The sequence below is a fragment of the Branchiostoma lanceolatum genome, chromosome 12 (assembly GCF_035083965.1).
Source record: "Branchiostoma lanceolatum isolate klBraLanc5 chromosome 12, klBraLanc5.hap2, whole genome shotgun sequence".
NCBI classification, from domain to species: Eukaryota; Metazoa; Chordata; class Leptocardii; order Amphioxiformes; family Branchiostomatidae; genus Branchiostoma; species Branchiostoma lanceolatum.
In genome coordinates this window covers 8,484,656-8,505,036 of record NC_089733.1, presented here as the reverse complement: position 1 = coordinate 8,505,036, position 20,381 = coordinate 8,484,656, and the positions used below count along the sequence as shown (strand labels likewise).

General features: G+C 42.5%; 1 protein-coding gene across 5 annotated transcripts in view; it reads left to right on the top strand.

Annotated features, from left to right (window-relative positions):
* The window catches only part of LOC136446562 (protein TANC2-like), a 95,895-nt gene that overhangs the window by 66,932 nt on the left and 8,582 nt on the right, over window positions 1-20,381 (top strand). For 4 of the 5 annotated variants that reach the window (XM_066444997.1, XM_066444996.1, XM_066444999.1 and 1 more), the window contains 12 exons: window positions 9,608-10,984; window positions 11,506-11,712; window positions 13,766-13,894; window positions 14,526-14,645; window positions 14,998-15,273; window positions 15,585-15,706; window positions 16,516-16,661; window positions 17,061-17,277; window positions 17,634-18,241; window positions 18,600-18,831; window positions 19,493-19,729; window positions 20,134-20,313. In XM_066444997.1, the coding sequence (XP_066301094.1) occupies window positions 9,608-10,984; window positions 11,506-11,712; window positions 13,766-13,894; window positions 14,526-14,645; window positions 14,998-15,273; window positions 15,585-15,706; window positions 16,516-16,661; window positions 17,061-17,277; window positions 17,634-18,241; window positions 18,600-18,831; window positions 19,493-19,729; window positions 20,134-20,313 (3,851 nt within the window). The remainder of the gene's footprint in view (window positions 1-9,607; window positions 10,985-11,505; window positions 11,713-13,765; window positions 13,895-14,525; window positions 14,646-14,997; window positions 15,274-15,584; window positions 15,707-16,515; window positions 16,662-17,060; window positions 17,278-17,633; window positions 18,242-18,599; window positions 18,832-19,492; window positions 19,730-20,133; window positions 20,314-20,381) is intronic. The other variant, XM_066444998.1, reaches the window with a different exon arrangement.

The window sequence follows — 20,381 nt, the reverse complement described above, 5'->3', positions numbered from 1 at the left end:
ACACTCCTTTTTATTTACACAAAACATGAATACCACTGTCCATAACTTCTTCACACCTGTATTATAATTTATACAAAGGAGGCATTTCACAGGTGTTTTTTCTTGAACCTCTCATTCAGCCTTAAGAGTAGAAAGAAAGAAAAAGGAAGACACATTCTTGGCATGGTTGTTCTCTCTTCTACTGTCCAGTCTCGGACTGTTTTAAAAACAAACCCACCAGCTCCATGGTTTCTGAAAGCTTCCGTTCAATTCAAACTGTTTACAATGAGAATGATACGAATTCCCTTATTGTAGTGGCAAAATATTTCAGCTTGGCCTATTTTGTTTGCTCCTTTTTTCTGTACTCAAAGAAAGCAGTCCATTTTTAATCATTCATCTCACAATCAAATCTTGTATACCAAGTTATTGATGTTAAAATCAATCATTAACAGCAGCTGGTAAGTTTTATATTTTGATTCCTTTGGTTGAGGGTTTTGTTTGGGTAATCTCTGCAAAAAATGATTTTAAATTTGTCCGTCCGGCTCATTATCGGGGAGCCCATGTTGTTAACTTCCTGTCATTTTAAGCTTATGAAAATACATTTTCATCACTTTTGTGTCATGAAGTTCAGATTTTTTAACGGAGGGGTAAGATTTTCGTCCATTCCATGAAGCAAATTTCCCCAATATGGACGTTTTTAGAGATCACAGTGTCCTATTCTCTGTCCAAGAAGTACCGGTATGTTTGATGACCTCAGCCACAGGACCCTCACCGGTGACAAATGTGACCTGTAACATGCTATAGTTTAATGGGGTGCAGTAAAAACAGACACCATGTTTATGTGCCTGCGGATGGGTCAGCGGAAATCCCCCCCTGACAGATCCGTGCTGACTGGTGGTTAGGGAGGGGAGGGTGACGATAGCTTCCACACAGCCCACGGCTTGACCTTCACGGATTCACCCTCCTCTGCTGGGTAGCCTGGGTTATTGGGAACATCGCAAACAGCCGTTATGCCTCCACCCAAGCGATTTTTGCTCCATCTGTCTTCTCTGTCTGGGGAGTGGGCATTGTTGGGGAAAGGGGAGGTTCTGTTCTGTCCAGGGAGTGTACACTGTTGGTGAAAAGGGAGGAGATTGTTTCACAAGTACATGTAGCTACTGGTATTGATTGTTGAAACTTGATCATCACTATTGTTCCAACAGGATCAAATGTAAAATTTGATTATGTATTCTAAAATTTGACTTTATATTCTAGGTTTTATTGCCAGCGCTTTACAATATCCCAAAAGAAAGCATTGCTGTTGGGCTATGAAAAATTGATAAAGTAAATAAATAAATAAAAACTCTAATATAAGTATGATATTTGTTGTAAAACATCCTATAAAATGATTATGGATACAATCATTTCTGGAGTGTCATCAAGGACGTTGTTTGAAAGTTTTCAAAGTAAACCAATCTGTTTTCCATGCACCCTCAGCATACCATTACACAGATTCATATCTTGTCATGCACTTAGATGCTACATAATTTATTGTAGAGATAGAAGTGTCTCATATAACAGAGGCTGTTTCAATAGGCCAGTGCCCGTCCTTGGGCGTCTCCGGGTTGCTTGATTGCACTTTCCTCAGGTGATAGATTGTCGTCATTTTCTCTGTGTAAAAGTCAGAAGACGGACACTGGGTCCATCCGTCAAGTGTGGCACTGGGGCATCCTGACCAATGATGTGTTCAGAAATACATGTACCGAGACAGGCTGGAGATATCAGGATATTGGTTGGAGTGTAGACAAAAATTACAGAAGGTTATGAAAAAGGAAATTTATATGAAAAAGCAAAATCATTGTTGGAGTGTCATCAACACATGGTTATGAAAAAGGAAATAAAGTTATGAAAAAGGACATCATTGTTGGAGTTTCATCAACACATGGTTATGAAAAGGGAAATAGATTTATCAAAAAGAAAAATCACTGTTGGAGTGTCATCATCACATGGTTATGAAAACGGAAATAAGATTATGAAAAGGAAAATCATTGTTGGAGTGTCATCAACACATGGTTATGAAAAAGGAAATAAAGGTATGAAAAAGGCAAATCATTGTTGGAGTGCCATAATCATATATGTGCAGAAATACATGTACCAAGACAGGCTGGAGCTGGGAGGGGGAGATATCAGGATATTGGATGGAATGAAGAAAAAAATTCAGAGAAGGTTATGAAAAGGATGTTGAAAAAGGAAAATAGAGGATCTCTTGTCTATAGGGAAACTAAGTAGGTGAGTTAGGTGGTGAGCGAAGAAAGAAATTTAGTGCCTATAAGTGTTTTATTGTTGTATTCAATTTGATTGTAATGTTGAGTGGTCCGCAACACCATTTTGCCTGCCTGGCGCTCCACTGTGTATTGTATTGTCGCAATTTTCAATAAAGAAAAATGAAAACTTAATTCCACAGCACACAACCTTTTCTCTAGGTATTTGGTCATTATTGGCAGCATAAGATGGGTCACATAGCAGGGAAGATGGCAGGAATAAATAGGGGTTGTCGATATTCATCGAGGATGAAACCGTCTGCTATATTGCTTTGGGGATACATGTAGCTCTTCTCACTGATTGTGAAATTATGTAATAACCTAAAGGTCAAAATTGCCAACACTTCCCTAAAGATTAGCTAACATTTCGGTAGTTCTAAAACCTTTCAAAGTAGTGCGTCGTGAGTCTGGCTGTGAGTAGGTTGCCATTACAGAGCTTTAGAGTTGCTCAAGGAGTGAATAACCAGTCCAAATAAGTCTGTATCCTCCACCATTGATTCATCCTGGCCTTCTTTATTTGGTGCGTCAGCTACAGGTTGGTAAGATGTATAGGGGACAACCTTAGCTAATCTACTGTAGTTGTGGAGGGCATTTATCACAACTGAACTCTGGACATGTACCACACATCACCCTGAACTCAGCGTGCAAGAATAAAGATGTTTAGTCTTAGTAAAATAAAGAAACTGTTATAAATAGATACCCAATAAAAGCTTAATAAGTGAGTTTCTCTCTTAACATTGATGATGAAACACATGATTCTTAAACAACTGAATTCGCAGTACTAGGTACGTAAGATATGGTAGTTAGTATTGACTGTGTGTGTTTGTGTGTGTTTGTGTATGTATGTGTGTGTGTGTATGTATGTCTGTGTGTGTGTGTGTGTGTGTGTGTTTGTGTATGTCTCTGTGTGTCTGTATGAGTTAGCAAGTTTGTATGACTTATCTTGCCGCCTTTGTTATGCAGCACTGTTGTAAAGAATAGAGGATACACATGATATATGATTTACCTGTAAGGCAGTTTAAGGTGAGGAAGCAGTCTTGACGTTTTGGGCCCATAGGTCTTCATTATCAGAGGGAAGCTGCAAGTTCAGATAATGAGAGCCATCTCAAAGGACATCTTAAAGGATGAGGGAGGGAGTTCATGTTTACAAATGGGTAAATTAGCTGAGCTTGATTAGAAGACAAGGGACTGTCAAGATAAAGGGTAATTAGCATAACATAAGGCGCAGTTTGGGACTATAGGATACCTGTCTTATTTCTGATGGCACTGAGTGCAAATACACGCTTTCCATGTCCAAAAGGAAACATGGAAAATCCCCTAAAATTGCTTGGTCTAACACTGAAAATTGGACTGAGCCTAGTTTTTACAGCATGTAACTTGCATGTACGTCAGACTTCTTTTCATACAGATTGCTTTCCAGTGGTTGTTTGAATAGGGAGCATGTAGCGGACATGTGACTTCTGTTCCACGAGAAGCTAAAGGCCTTAGAACAAGACAGGCAAGGGCACTGACATTTTCAAACAACCCCCCTCCCCAAGCACAACAAATCTGGAAAAGAAAGCTGAGAAAGAAGCGTGCCATTATTATTGATGAGTTGTTGCAGGCGTCTTTGTGTCCCTTTGTGATGTCGAACATGAGGGCACAAAATTGAACAAACATGCGACCACCGCCCCTCAGCGGGATAGTGGGGCCTGGAATATTGCCTCCAGTGGGGAAGGAACATTAAGCCGAAGAAATGGCTCGTAGCCAGATATAACACTTACTGGGCTTCTGGTGTGAGATTATTGTGCTTCGCATTTTTCATGTCGCCATCAAATTACAGAATAAATTGGAGCATATATGATGAACAGAAGATTCATGATATCCATTTTTTAAATGGAATATTTCTTAGGAGAACTTTTCTTTGTGAACATCACAAAATGTTGAATTGAAACACTGTGTGAACCTAGATAGTCAAAATCGAGCAATGGTAGATAAATTGACAAAGGGAGTGGAATCACATGGGATGTCTTGCAGCCAAAGGCTGGAGACTTCAAAGCACACGTAGTGTGTGGAGAGTGACATTGGATGTCAATATGTCACATTGTGTTGCCATGGCGTTCAAAGGGGCTTTGGTGGATAGGGCATCGGTCATGCACATTTCCTTTTCTGTCAGGATAGTTTTGAAGCCTGCTTGTATTCTTGTGGGAAGTAAAGAACTAAGGGTATTTTCCAGCTATTCTCTTCACATGTTAAATGCCCCTTTCACATACATTGTGCCTTTCCTGATGAATATCATTGTATCAGAGAGGGGAAGGTACGTTGCTTGACATATTATCAGTCCAAATCTTTGATACGACCTGTACTTAAAGTTAAACTGCATATTTTCACATTGTTGATCAATTGTCAGTCGTTTTCCTGACAGGAAGATTTTCCGTTCCGTTCCTTCACGCATCATGGGGTGACCTGTGCTCATGTTGCCCCCTGTGTGAGGTAACGTATAATTATGTCACCCCACCTCCATATTTTCTAATTTGATCCTCCACATTGCATCCGTCCTCCAAACTTGCAATTTTCACATTACGGTTAAGAGCCCACCAGCACGATAATTTGGGGGCTGAAAATAACACTGAAATAAGGCCAGATATTAGCAGTTTTCCAGCAGTAGGACCACAGTACTGGGAAGCAGGGCTGTCCCTCCATCCCGGGACGGACATTTGCTTGTTGGTACGGAAAAATATTCACCCCATCCGTAAAAAAAAACTGAACTTCCTGACATGAAACTGATGAAAATGTATTTTTTTAAGCGTAATATAACCTGACAGGTTTAACATAAAAAATCAACACGATTTGGCTCCCAAACAATGAAAGTGACGGAAAAAATGTAACGCTGGAGACCTGCTGTGAAGTATAGCTGCTTCAAATACTCAGCGTTCTCACTGGTATTGTCATGTTGACAGTTCAAAGGCGTATGTATTCTATACATTTTGCTGTATTTTGACATTGACCAGTTCTAAGTCACAAGGTCTAGTTATATTGATCACCGTTCTATGACCTGGGTGGCTCCAAAAAATCTATATTGTATATATAGCCAAGCTTTGAATAGTGCTGCCACGTTGACTGATAACTGAACCCATCTCACATAGAAATAGGATACATTTTGTTATGGATGCTTAAAAGGGTTTATGAAGATTGATGTATGAATACTTATTGATTTCTCTGGCTTTCCCTTATTTCACTCCCTGAAAAAGGTAATGGAGTACAGTGAAACAAAATTATACTGTAATTCAGTTAATCTTCACAGTAGCAAAATTTCACGGTGTAAGGAAAATGGACATTTTCACTGAACTTCACGGTGGTGGCAAGTGATTTACAGAACTGATGTGTGAAGGAATCATAAATGATTACAACAGGTTTTTCATTGTGATGATAAGTACAGGGGTGACCGTGAAAACAGTGAACATAAAGTTACAGTGAAAGGAACAAGAATTACAGTATTTGTCCCATATCTTCCCACATACTCCCATACATGAAATTATAGGCCTGTCCATTATTATCTCAAACAGTGACGATGTCTCATGCCAGTTACACATGTTACAAGTACACGCACTTCTGACACAAGAAGAGGCACAGGAAAAGGCTGGGCTGTCTACCTGGCCTGTCTGGCTGGCCTGTCTACCTGGGCTGTCTACCACGTCAGGCTACTCAGAAACCCCCATTCATATCCCCACTAATTGTGAGGCTCCAGTGCAGTGGCGTCCCCTAGCGGATTAAAAAAAACCCACACCCATTACAGTGGGCGCGGTACCGATCGTCATTCGAAACCGCGATTTTTGTCCCCTCTTCTTGATTCCTACAAACTTAACATTAATTGTAACATCGTCTGAAACCAAACCAGGTGTTCCCTTCTCTCTCATGGTTCTATCGTCATTTTTGTACGTTATCCAAAGGAACTCTCAAAAACGTGGACGTCCATGGGAGAAGAGCGGGGACGAGGAACGCCCTACTGCATCAGAAGCCACACCACCCCACCTGACACCACCCGAAGAATTCTGGTGTTCGGGAGGCGAAGTATGAAAAAGTCTGGGGCCAGATCAACGTGCGAGGGGGGTGGAAGGATGAGCGGTATCTGCGGAGAAAACCCACCGGATGCAGGACGACGAATTCCATATCGCCCATCGCGACGTAATGCCCAAGTGTGCTCTAGACATGATCATGAGTTTCTATCCTAACCCACGCGGCAGGGACATAAATGGATTTGAACTCAAGTTGAAGCCGGAAGGTTAATCAATTTCAAGCTCAGATTAATCTCACCCCAGTTATACTGTACGTGTACCATGTGTGTAACGTGTACTGGTTCTTTTAGCACTGACACCACGTAACGTATATCATTTAGAGTTCATTTTGAAAAATAGAACATTTGCGCTTGTATCTGATGTCGCATTTCCTTCCCTCCCCGCTCTCTGTTAGAAAAAAAAAATCACGTCTGCCAGCCTGGACAGAGGAAATCGTTCTGTGCCAGGTTGGCTTGTAGGCGAAACATGATACGGCCGGCCCGGCTTGCACGCGCTTGCAGAATGTTTTGAAACACAGCGGGGCTAGCGATCGTCCCAGGCGTCTGGAAGCAATTATTTTTTTAAACCTTTGCCGGTAGTCTATCCAGTGTTGTTATGTACGTAAATCAGCTATTATACGTCAGGGTGTGCCATTTAGGGTATGACATTGATCAAAACTTGATGAGGAATACTTCAGACATCGTTATACCAAAAACTGGCCGAAAGAGATTAGAAACAGAACGTATAATAGTTGAAAATTGTATCAAATATCCATTTATCGATAAATAAATATACAATAGATACATGATAATCGTTGCAAAACATGTTCATCTTCCAAAAGCCAAACAAATGAATAAAATAGATAAGACAAAGATGGAGTGTGGAGCAGGAGAACCAGTTGTCCAGCCGGTGTAATGCATGGCGGTGTATTCATGTAACAGGGATAGCATCACACCAACTGCTCAGCCTATGGGTCATGACCTTTTAGTCTTTTAGCCTAGTGGTTCGGGTGCGTGTGAGATTGTGATCGGGAGCCCGTGTTGCGTCCTTTCCTTTGTTACATCGGGGTGGGGTTCTGTGTAACATTGTCCTGATGCCTGGCTTGATTACAAACAATGAAACTGCTGTATTACATGTATATTGTTTCAAAGCAGACGATCCTTGTTCTCTGGTTAATGATTAAATCCTCGGTAACATGAAGCGAAAGTGTCAGCCATTTTTACCAAGGAGGTTTTATATAAAACCTCCTTGTTTTTACCAAGGAGGTTACCTCCTTATTTTTACTCTGTCAACTTCCGCCGACAGCCACGTGGTAACATACTCCGGTCCATCCCGCCTACAGTCGGCCGGCCCGACCGTAAGACACGTGGTTCCTTTGTAAAGTTTGTTTATCCAAACTGTCAGTATCGCCGTGTTCGCAACTTTACCCTGTCCCACAACTTACGAAATGACAGTTACACAAGTTAGCCTATACGGGAAGTCAATGGTAGACTGGGAGACCCCGGTTGGAGCTGGGAGGCTGTAGGTAACGTTACTAGCTATAGCCGTACTACCCTTCCCAATGTCTATTGAAACAGCGCCCTCCAGTGAAGCATGGAGTGAAGCACATCGTTCCATGAGTGAAGAAAGCTTGAAGAACATGGTCACAAGATGTAAGATGGCGATCGAAAGCTCCAAGCGACATCAGTGACTTTTGAGAGTTCCTTTGGATAACATACTAAAAAGGCGATAGAATCATGAGAAGGGAACGCCAAGTTTGGTTTCAGACGATGTTGCAATTAGTATAAACTTTGTAGGAATCAAGAAGAGGGGACGAAAATCGCGATTTCGAATGACGAATGCTTTACCGCAACCCAATGGGTGTGGTTTTAAAACATTCCGCTAAGGGGCGCTAGAGGATGCGGCTATACTGGTACGTAACAATTTATGGGGATATGAATGGGGGTTTCTAAGTGGCCTGACGTGGTAGACAGCCCAGGTAGACAGGCCAGCCAGACAGGCCAGGTAGACAGCCCAGCTTTTTCCGCAAACCCCTATAATTTACATTCACAGTCTCCCTGATTCTCTTTGCCTATCTGCTCACAGCAGGGCAGTGGTGTTTGCCTAGGTTATCCAACATTTGTCTCCATACCGATGACACTTCACTAACACTGTTAGTTCTGCCCCAGTCTCAGGGGAAGTATGGTGCTACACTGCAGCAGTGCCTCCTAGCTGGGGAAGGAAGTACTGCAGCCTGTTGTTTCTTTGAAATGTTTTCATGGCCTTGTTGCTCTAACAGTATAAAGGATGAATTTTGCTTTCAATCTTGATTATTTGAAAAAAACCATTATTCAAAAATAACTCAACCATATCAATAATGATATTAACTATTAACTAGATGATTTGAATAACAAGGATACATGTATCTTTTAGATTATTTAAATAATAGCACATTCACATATTTTGGTAGACACAGAAAGAAAAATACATGTACATAGGGGTATTTTAGTTTAGACCAAAACTATTGGGTGTATCAGTTAGATATCCTTTCAACAATACTGTACATTATGACTTTTTATAAAAAAAAAGTCATTTTAGTACTTGATAAGACCCTTCCGTACTTAGAAGATCTTATACATACACAATCATGTAATTCAAGACAACCTTATATTAAGATGATTCCCCTTTATTGCAATAGCTCAGTGAACTGAATTTTTTAAAGGAACATGTATATTTCTTAAGCATTCATATCGTTCATTTTAACACGCTAAAAAATAGTCAGGACTTGTTAGTTACATGTGGCTTCACACCTCAAAGGATGACCCCAACGTCATTCCAGCATCCGCCATGCTGACATCCTGATTCTTCCTCCTTTTTGTGCCTTTCAGTGCCCCATCAGACCCCTCAGGTGGTACCCGGTAATCTCCCCCTAACACCTGGCAATTTCCTCCATCCTCCTGTGCAGTTTGTTCCTCCACACAAAAGGGGTGAGACACAGGGGGCAGGGACTATGCCATAGGTGACACCACCCTGGGTATAACCCCTAGAGGGTACCCTACAATTATCCCCCACCCCTCCTGGTGGTTCTGTAATCTGATTGGTTGCAGCACATTTTTGCACAGCCAACCATCTGCCAGCAACAGCAGCAGGCATGTTGGTGACCTGTTTGACCTTGGCAGCCTTGGGAACAGCTGCTAGATGAGAGGCAAAATCTATGATTCATTTATAGAAGAATAGATTAAAATAACAATAAGAGTCTTTAGATAAACCATTATGTAACCTAGAATTTTTGTTTTTTTACCTTTCCTCCTGCAGGTATTACAAATGGGAAGTCCAGTCAGATGATGGGTGTTCCAATGGACAGAGAACGACATCGCCGTAAGTCCATGGAAGATGACTCGTCATCCGACAAGCAGACCCCGCCAAAGGTACCCCCACGGCCATCGCTCAACACCCTCCCCAAGGCAGGGGGAGCAGAGCATCATGGGAATCATGCTGCAAAGCCTGCTGGGAACCATGCGCAGGAGTACAGAAACATCATCAGAACTGCGGAGGGCGTTGACCTCATAAAGCAGTACAGTAACTCCTCCCAGGAGGATAAGGACTTGCAGAGAGGCATCGAAAAGGGTGCGACAAAGTTTCTACTGAGTAAACCCACAAAACAGTACGCCAGTGAACCTACCAGGTACTTTGTCAAGGTCCCCTTTCAGGAGAAATCTGGTGAGAGTGATAAGAAAGAAGTGTTGAAGGACAAGGAGGAGGAGATTGGTATGAGTGTAAAGAGTGAAGGAATGGTACATGCTGCAAGGAAGGAGTTTGAAAATGCTGCAAAGGATGATGGGAACAATGTTACAAAGAATAACGGTATAGATTTCCAGATGCCGAGGGTTGAGGAGGAGAGAATACAGGAGAGAATTCTAGTCCCGCGGGTAGAAACGATAACGCTACCCCAGCGGCAGGAGTGCACGTCCCCGAACTACCCCGCACTCAGCACGTTTAAAACTAAGCCCCAGCCTCCCCCGCGGGAAGGCAGCATTCAGAGACAAGATGCCATCTCAGAATCATCTAGAGTTTCACCCTTACCCAATCAGGTGTCAGTGCCAAATCAGGTGACTTCAGGTCACCTGACCATGAGCCAAATGGTATCCTTTAGTCATGTTTCAGAACCTGTAACCACGGTTACTTCTCATCCAGTCATTAGTCAGGCCAAACTTTGCCATGTCACCCCCAGTATAGTTTCCACCAATCATGTCACACCTGGTGACATGTCAGCCAATCACGTGACAGTACAGCCTGTGACCCCCACCACCACTAAAGTCTGTACTGCTATAGTTGTGCCAATCACAGAACAGCACAGAACTTCAACACTAGAACGTAGGAAGAATGCCCAGAACTCGGTGTCTCCAAGAACGTTGTTCTTTGAGAGAAGTCTCGAAGACAGCTCTAAACCTGTCCCTAAGCCAAGAACTAGCACCCTCCAGAGACAAGAAAACGTCCAAGATCCGATTCCTGATCGGTTGGAACTTTCTCCTTCAACCCCTGAGTCTGAGCTGTCACCAAGGAGACCGGAAGTTGCCACGCCTTTGGATAGGTCACCAATGAGAACAGTTTCCACGGAGGCAAAGGAGTTACCCAAAATTCCTGAGAAGTCTGTGTTGTGCAATGGAGATGTCAATCATCATGACAGTCTGGGTAAGGATTTCAACTGAAACCAGTTTGTTTTTTTGTTGTTGTAAAATCAGTCATAATTTTTTTGCTTGCATTTATATGGTGCTATAAAGCTAGAAAAAAAGACGCGCAATAGTAATAAGTTTATTGCAAGTTCTTGCCCGCAGGCTAATTGCTAGTACATGAAACATGGTAGGACGGACAGACAATTGGTAACAATATAGCATGTGACTATTCTAGTTCAAATACTATATCCGTGAACAGTTTCATCAGGTTGGTAAGTCACTGAATAAAAAGACTCCATTTACACAACAAGAGATGTATTCAACCGACGTTTGGTAACGCATCTATAAGCAGCGACACCTGTGCTGCAGTGTGAACCCGTCAGAGTTGCCTTGAGGAAGGTGACAGACGGTTACCAAAATGTTGGTTGAATAAATCTCTTGGTTGTGTAAAAAGAGTCTTTTTATTCAATAGGTAGAATAGTTAAGATACACAATTTGAATGGAATTTGATTGAATTTCCACATATCTTCTGGCATGAAGAATCTAGAGAAGAGGATGATGATATAGGACCTCCCCCTCCCCCGGATATTGCGGAGACCGCCCTGCGTACACGACTGGGCTTCCTGTTGGGAGAACGCGTGCCTCGGCAGCGAGAGATGTCGGTTTCATCCAACTTTGCGAGTATCACATCCCTCGCGAGCATTGATGCTGGCAATGACACCAGCAGTCCCACCTCTACACTAACCGGTGAGTTTCAACCATTGTTTGTTTGTTTGTTTGTTTGTTTTTATTTATTTGCACATGTAAAAAAACAATAGTGAAATAATTTAAAAGTATATAAAAGAACGTACAGGAGGAGAAAAGAAGCCTGCAAGGCTTATGAAAAACCCTCCTCCATTTAACTTAACAAATGTCAATTATGCAGTCATACAAGTGTGATATGATGAATAACGAACAAAGGAAAAACAAATTAATATGATGAAATGAACATAAGGAACCCAAATATGACAAAAAAATCAATTACTGATAATATAATACTGATTAAACGTTAGGAATTATCATTAACGAAGACCAGTATGTTCTTCAATGGTATACAGCTGAACAATCTGTTAGCTACAGTATCTGCACCTGTTACATGTGGCAATAATACCTACTACTGGCCTCTACCAGGCTCCAGATGTAGAAATGTAGGAAAGAGTAGAAACGTTGCAAACTGTGTCTATCAGCTGGCCAACTCCTCTGGTATGTTATCTATCTCTTTGACCAATTTCTATGTCTGGAGCCTATGTCCACCTAGTATGGCCAGTGGGTGGAGTGAAACTGAAAATGTTAGTCGGTTAACGTCACCAATATTGCAGCAGCTTATATGTAGTGCATTTTTATATATTAAGTTTAATAATTTCTGTTACATGTACAATATAGTAAGAAGATTCATAGTTGTTATGATAACATTACAACAGTTGCTATAGTTTTGTACCACACTGTGTTTCATGCATCAGTAGGACGTCTGACACTGGAACCCTTTTGTGAGTTACTGTTCTGTTAGTAGTCATGTCACATGAACGTCAGTCTTGTCAGTGTTTCTACATGTGTGCCCACAGAAACTTTGTGAAACAGAATTTGATTTCACAAACATGTACTTGTCAAGTAGATTAATATTTTTTTGTTGGTTATACAAGGTTAAAGCATTTTATAGTTCTTTAAGTGGCATGCATAGTGGAGCAAAACTGGAACAGTTGCTGTCAAACTCCATGTCAAACTTCACATCACCAGATTGATCCGAAAATCTCCATCCCCCTTCTTTCGCTTTCTTGTGGCATTCATTTTGTCTGTGTAACTGCATATTTGCTCCAACACTGCTTTTCATTTCTCAGTAGTGTTTCTGTTTTTGTTTCATTATTTGTTCTCTTGTGTCCATGTTTGCTGTGTTACACAGGCACCAAGCCACCCCTCAAAGTCTCCCGCGCTACAAACTGTGACATCCATTCCCTCCCCAGCAGCCCTCTCCTCCCCCCACGTCGCCCCTTCCTCCAGTACCAGTACCAGTTCCACTACATCTCCCCGTACGTGCCCTGTACGCCGTACCTCCAGCGCAGGGCCCGTATAGTCTCCACACGTGGCCATCCCTCCCCCTCCCCCCACCCGTTCCCCCAGCCCTTACTGCACTACTACCCTGTACACCACTTCCCTCTTCTGTATGAGAAATACAAGATGCTGTTTTGTAAGTGGTGCCCTTCTGTCTGTCTGTGTGTGCCACTTACACGTTTGTACATCTTACGCATCTCACAAACTCTCTTTACACTTTTTTGTGCTGCTTCTGACATTTTTGCACCCAGGAAATTACTACTTTATGAGTGGTTTGGTGAAGTGTGGTGTGGTAGATAAAAACAAGACATACCTAGTGAGCTTGGAGCATGTCTTGTTGACATAGTATAGGGCTTTTTTCCTCAGCAATCTTCATGTAAGTTGCATGAAAACATGCTCATTTGTAGTTCAAGGTACAGTCAAACCTGAGAAGACAACCACCTTGTGCAGGCCTTTCGTCACAAGCCACATTAAAAGTCCCATCCATTTTTACATGATAGTTAACCCCACCCTGTCCTGAGCTACCATTTTTGCTCAGTCCCTTGAGTGGTTGTTGAATCAAGGTTTGACTGTAGTATGTATTCAGCCATTATTAACGCCTTCTGTTAGAAGTAGAACAGGAGATTCTGGTACTATACAGCATGTCACATTTAATTGGTTTATAGAAAATCAGACATTAGCTTGCACCTGACTTTTTGCCATTTGCACTGCTCAGCCAACAGCATGGGTTCGAGTGATCGTACAATTTCGCCCAGCAGCCATGAGCGTAGCATGGAAAGCCTGGCGTCGTTTCCACAAAACATGCTAACCCCGCCATCACCTACTCGACCACATTCACTGTCAGGTGAGATGTTACACTTAGCTAGTCATGTAGTCATCATGCTCCGATCATGTGATTGTCATGCTGTGGTCATGTGATGGTCATGTGATTATCCTGTTGTTGTCATGTTGGCAGAATCAATGCTGAGAAGCTTTAAAACTGAATACAAGTACATTATCGTCATTGCTCATTCTCCACAGAAATACTCTATAGATGATGTTTTAAAGGATTGTCACAACCAATACTGAAGTTTTACCAGTGTTGAGAGGAGATATCTGAAATTTTTGTATTCACACCAAGATTCGGCCGACAGCCTGTCTTCTCTGGATTCTAAAGATGTCTGTAATCCTACTAACACTCTTGGGTCTCTAAAATTCTATTTCAATGTCACAGGAAAATACAAATATGACTGACAATTAGTTCAATATCCTAACTAATGGTAGCCTGGATGCCAGACTCCAGATCTTTATAATATCTGTCATACTAAGGTCTAACTCTGGGGGGCCTATTGTAGAATTTCCTTGTGGGCATGTTAGCCCTAGAGCCAAGGAGTTGTCCTGGAAACAGTCTGGCATCCAGGCTAGACTAATGATGAGGTAACACCACTATTTGTAGTTTGCAAAGTTTCATTCCTGCCGTATTGTTTGTTATCCAGCCCCGGCCACCACCCCGTTGGAAGACATTCCAGCCCTGCAGCGGCAGGCTCCCTACAGACACTCCCTCCGCAGCCCCCCCACCCCCAGGAGCAAGGCCAAGGTCAACCACGACCTGAAAGGTACCAGGCATTGTACATGTATCTGAACCACAAAAGTGTTATAGGGTCTTAACTGTATTTATGTTTAACAGTGATGCCATGCTCTTGGAGTACTTGCAACAAAACGTCAAATTCTGTATTTTCGAGTGTTTGTGACTTCTTGGTAATACTGCCACTTACATGTTGCCATTCTACCTTTTGACATTACAGTAAGAAGAATCGATATAGGAAGAATCCTCCTAAACATTACCCAAAAGCACAGCTTTATGTTCGCAGGTGCTGCAAGTGACAAAGCTTTGTATTCTGAAGCAAGAATAATCACAAGACCAGTATGATTATGAATCTAAATTTTTGTACTCCTTCTATTCCATAGTTCGTTTTGCTCCCTACAAGCCACCAGAAGTATCCATGAAGCCGCTCCCCTTCGAAGTGCCAAACCTTCACGATGACACGCTCTACATCGGTCGCGACTGGCTGTACAGAGAGATGGAGGAACACCTCTCCTCTGAGGAGTCGCCAAAAAACAAGGGTGCGGTGATCTCTGGGAGTATCGGTTACGGGAAGACCGCCGCCATCTACAAGCTGGTGTCACACAGTTGCCATGGAGACAGGATGAAGATGAGGCTGTGCAATGGAAATGTTACAAATGGTGTGTTCTTTTAGGAGTTTCCATTGCTATTTCATCACCAGACAAAGATACATGAACATGAAAAAACATTTTATATCTTGGCTTCAAAATCAAGCTTAAGGAAGTGTTTTGAAAGTGTTCGAGATTTGATAAATGGCACCTGTAATTCAAAGAATTGGTAATAACAGGTATATCTAACTGATTTCTGAAAATTTGCCTCTTTGTGAGGAAATAGTTGTACGAAATATGATTTTATGTACTAATATATACTATTTATGGTTCTAATAGGCACTAGGTATCAGGGTCAAAATTGTTGTTTGTGAATTTTGCAGGACATGGACTGTCAAATGGACTGGTAGACTCCAAACCACCAGTGGACGATTCCCTGATGTACCTGGCCAATCACGTCGTGGCATATCACTACTGCCAGGCCGACTTTGACATCACATGTATGGTGAGTAGCTCAGCAGCGCCTCCTAGCAGTGCCTGTAGTTATAGCAGGGTGGCTATCTTGGACTCCAGCAGTTGCTGGTACCTGATAAGTTACTGTATTCACTTCGATAGTTGAATCACATATAAAAATGATCATAACTGTACAGGTGTAAACTGGACTGATAATGAAGTATGGCAAGAATCTGGAAATAGCATTAATACCTGTCACACAGTCAATAGTTGATAAACTCTGGCTGTATTTGTTGGTTGTCAGAAGGTTGCTTGTTTTTTAAAATCAACAGAGGGTTGCATGCCTGAAAATCTACCCCATTATATTTAATGTGGGCTCGATGACCTGTGAACGTTGTCCAATCCAAAAAAATTGTGTGTGAAGTGTATTAATCTTTAGCAGTATTAACCTTTGTAAGTAGCTGTTTGGCACCCAATTCCCTATTGATTACAGAGTAAGAGGAGAAGGTTAATAGATGAGGTAAATGTATAAAAGGTGCAGTGGGCAGTAGTAGTGGGCAACCTCAAGCCAACCGTACACTTTATTCAAGCCCACATCCAGACTAGTTTCGCCTTGGTGTGGCTTTCTCGATGGTATAAGGCTCGAATGAGCCAAGAAAGCCACAGTCACCAAGGCGAAACTAGTCTGGATGTGGGCTTGAATAAAGTATTAACAGGGACTTTGCGGCCATAGCGTCTTTTCTGAAGATATGGCATGAGTGTGTACGGCTGGCTTGAGGTTGCCCACTACTACTGCATATAAAAGGTGCAGTGATTATGATAAATACACATTTACAGCATGTATTTTCCCGTTATGTCCAGGTACCAGAGTTTGTTCATAACCTGTCTGCCCAGCTGTCCCAGTGTCCACAGCTACTCACCTACAAGGATCTTCTCATCAATGAGCCCCATCTACAGAATTCCCTCTGTCTCAGGGAGTGCACCAGGGATCCATCCAACGCATTCAGGTGCATACACTCTTCATACATACCATGGACCAATTTATCTAACCTGACAACTTGTCGTATTCTCGCTAATGAAATTTTCATTGATTTGGTCTAAAATAAAGTCTTATCTTGAAGCCTAAAGTGAGATTATTTAAACCAATTCAGCTAAGCCTTAACGATTTTGTGCTTTGTTATACCCATCAAGAGATGAAACAAAATAAATTGGTTAAACTGATTGATGTGAAAGCACTTTGTGGCTGTACTGATGTATTGTCAGAAAAGCTAGCCTTTATACAGTATACATAACTCCCCAGCTATGTGCATGTATTTGTCCTCGAAAATCTTTAGAAAGTCAACTTCTTATTGTGACAATGTGGCATTACTAGTAACAGCTTTAAACCATAATCCCATCCGCTACAGGAGAGGTATCCTGGAGCCTTTGACAAGACTCAAACAGGAAGGTCGTATCGCCATGGAGATGTGCATCCTGTTGGTGGACGGTCTAAACGAGGCGGAGTTCCACAAGCCCGACTACGGGGACACGATCGCGTCCTTCCTTACGAAGCACGTGATGAAGTTCCCGTCCTGGCTGAAGCTGATCGTGACGGTACGGACCAGCCTGCAGGTAAGCAAACAAGTACGTGGTTCCTACAGCACTCATCTTCACAAAGGTGGATGTTTCTTTTTTCCTATATTAATTTGTTTCAACACTACTTGTTTTTTGGAATTGGGATTTTGATTGCCTAATAAAAGTTATATTACTACCACAAAATGCAAACATGTAGCACATTGGAATTAGATGAAACAGTTGCCAATGGCTTCTTTGGCAAGGTCAACTTAAACGTAAACTCTGGGAATTCGGTTGTAGCATATTAACTTCATTACATGGTAATTTCAACCCAGTTCATAACTGCACTGGATTGTCAATTTGCTTGATTGTTGAGGGAGTTCTAGTGTTAAATTTCCCCCTATCTTTTGTGCCATATTCTACAGGATGTTACAAAGCTGCTGCCTTTTCATCGGATCTCATTGGATCGCATGTTGACCAATGAGAACATCCACAATGATGTCAGTCTCTACATCACCCAGCGGATCAACCAATCGCAGGCTGTTAAAAATAGTATCTCCATAAATGGCAAACTGGATCCCACCAATCAGGCCAAGTTTACTGCCCACCTACAGACTCTCAGCAGAGGTTGTTTTCTCTACCTCAAGTTGACCCTTGACCTCCTGGAAAAAGGTCACATTGTAGTGAAAACATCCAGCTACAAGGCTCTACCCGTAAACTTATCCGAGGTTTTCCTCCTGCACTGTAACTTGCGATTCCTGAGCAACAAGGCGTTTGAGAAGGTACTGCCGGTGTTTAACATCGCTCTGTCGTCGCTGTATCCGTTACGAGACGAACAGCTCTTCCAAGCGATGAACGCAGGGTACGTAACACACCTCCTACTGTGGGAGGAGTTCATGCAGAGGATGGAGACCATTTCTGCCTTCTTAGTGAGGAGAAGAGACGGAAGGAGGATGTTCTATCACCCCTCCTTCAGAGAATGGCTGACCAGGAGGGAGGAGGGGGACAGCACCAAGTTTCTCTGTGATCCCAGGTCAGTGGTGTTAGAAAACACACATATTTACAATACAAAACTTACTCCAGCAATTGGATGGATTTTGTAAGAAAATGTGCAAAATCTATCCAGTTACTTGAGTAACTTTTGTATTGTGCGTCTTATTCTCTGGATTTCTAACCTTCATGGATATAAATGTTCAGTCTAAACAATCAGGATTGTGCATTTGCACAAGGGTTATGAGTGAATGTTACAAAATACAAATTTAAGTAATATATATTTTGAGAAATAAGTCCCAGTTGGTCAAATACTGAGCTGTATCATGTACATCGTGTATTTGGTAGCACTTTATCCAGGATCATTAATGGTAAAAGCTTTGTTTTCAATTTACCCCCAGGAGTGGCCACGCCCTGCTTGCCTTTCTGCTGTCTCGTCAGGAGAAGAAGCTGACAGACGAACAGTCCATCGAGCTGGGTCACCACATTCTGAAGGCTCACATCTACAAGAGCCTGGGGAGGAAACTGGGCTGTTCCTCTCGGTGTCTACAGGCTCTGTGGATGGCCTACAGCGCACAGGATCTATCAGCTAGTCTAGCAACACCTAGGAACCTGTACAATCCTAACATCAAGGTAAACTGCAGTACTAGGTAGAACTGATAGAGGGCATTAGCCTACAGTGCACAGCATCTATCAACTACATGTAGTCTAGCAACACCTAGATACTTGTTCAACCCTGTACAGGGCAGTTGTTACAGTGGAACCTTCTCATTGGAGAAAAGCATAAGAAGCACTATAACAACACCTTGTGAAAGTACTTACCCTCAAGTTCAATCTCAAAAATTATTCTGCACCACATAGCCACAAGGGTACTCTTGATAACTATGCAGAGAAAACAGGCTGTTATCTGGCTCGAACGACGAGTACAGATCCCGGAAGTAACCAAACCTTACATTTGACCCAGATTTCGGCTGTATTCATCTGCTCAGGGCAGCTCAGACCCTACAACCCTAACATCAAGGTAAACTGCAGTACTGTGGAAAACTGACAGATGGCGTGAGCCCACAGTACCTTGGTGTGTCAGCTAGTCTAGCAACACCTATAAGTGTACAACCCTTACGTGACCTCAAAAGAAAGTGGCCAGCAATCCAATTGTTTTTTCTTTAATAAACAAAGGCTCAAACAAACAAACATCAAGGTAAACTGCAGTACTTGGTAGAACTGACAGGTGGCATATATCTGATTTACTACTACTGTATCAGTTCCAAACAGAAATATCACCCTACTTTTCCAGGTCAGCAGACTGCTGATACTGGCTGGAGCCAACCCTGACCACCAGACGGACTTCATGGGGAGTGCCCCGCTGCTGTGTATCGCGGCGAGCGAGGGTTACGCAGACATGGTGTCCGTCCTACTGGAGCTGAGGGCTTCGGTGGAGGCTCAGTCCGACACGGGGATGACGGCGCTGATCTACGCTGCAATCGGGGGTCACCTGGACGTTGTCAGAATGTTGTACAGAAAACATGCGCGGGTAAGGGACTTTGGTCACGGTTTTACTGTGTTATCTTGGTGAAAAAGGAGGTGTCGTTTTCAATCTGTGTGTTTGTTTGTCTTGGTGTGTGTCAATAGTTCTTTGAATATTGTATAGAGTGACTAGATGTGAGAAAGAAGATGGTGTAACCGGAGATTGGCAGGATGGGAAGGTTGGCAATGGCCCGGATCCCTAGTTGGACTGGCAATGATAAGTAAAACATGAAAATTCACAAAAAAACTCAAATATTTCACAGAGGTACACAAATTGCAGGACAATCCCTTTATTTGGAGGTAAATGAAATATTGATACAATTTGACACAGGTGCGGCACCTGGAGACAGCCCTGCCCCTAAGGCATTGCCAAAAACAGTGTGTTTACCTGTATTTCATGTTTTTCTCCAGTTAAACCACACAGACAGAAATGGCCGGTGTGCCTTGGTACATGCTGCTCTGAACGGCCACATGGATGTGCTGAGTTTCCTCCTGCAGTGTGACTGGCTCTACTCCGCCCCTCATGACCTCACCAAGAGAGCGGCCTGTCAACAGGGCTTCGTGGCTGCAGCAAGCACAGGCAACAAGGAGGTCAGGCGGTTTTTCTGATCAGATGTCTGGTGTTACACATATTATCATCATGATGGTATTACTACATG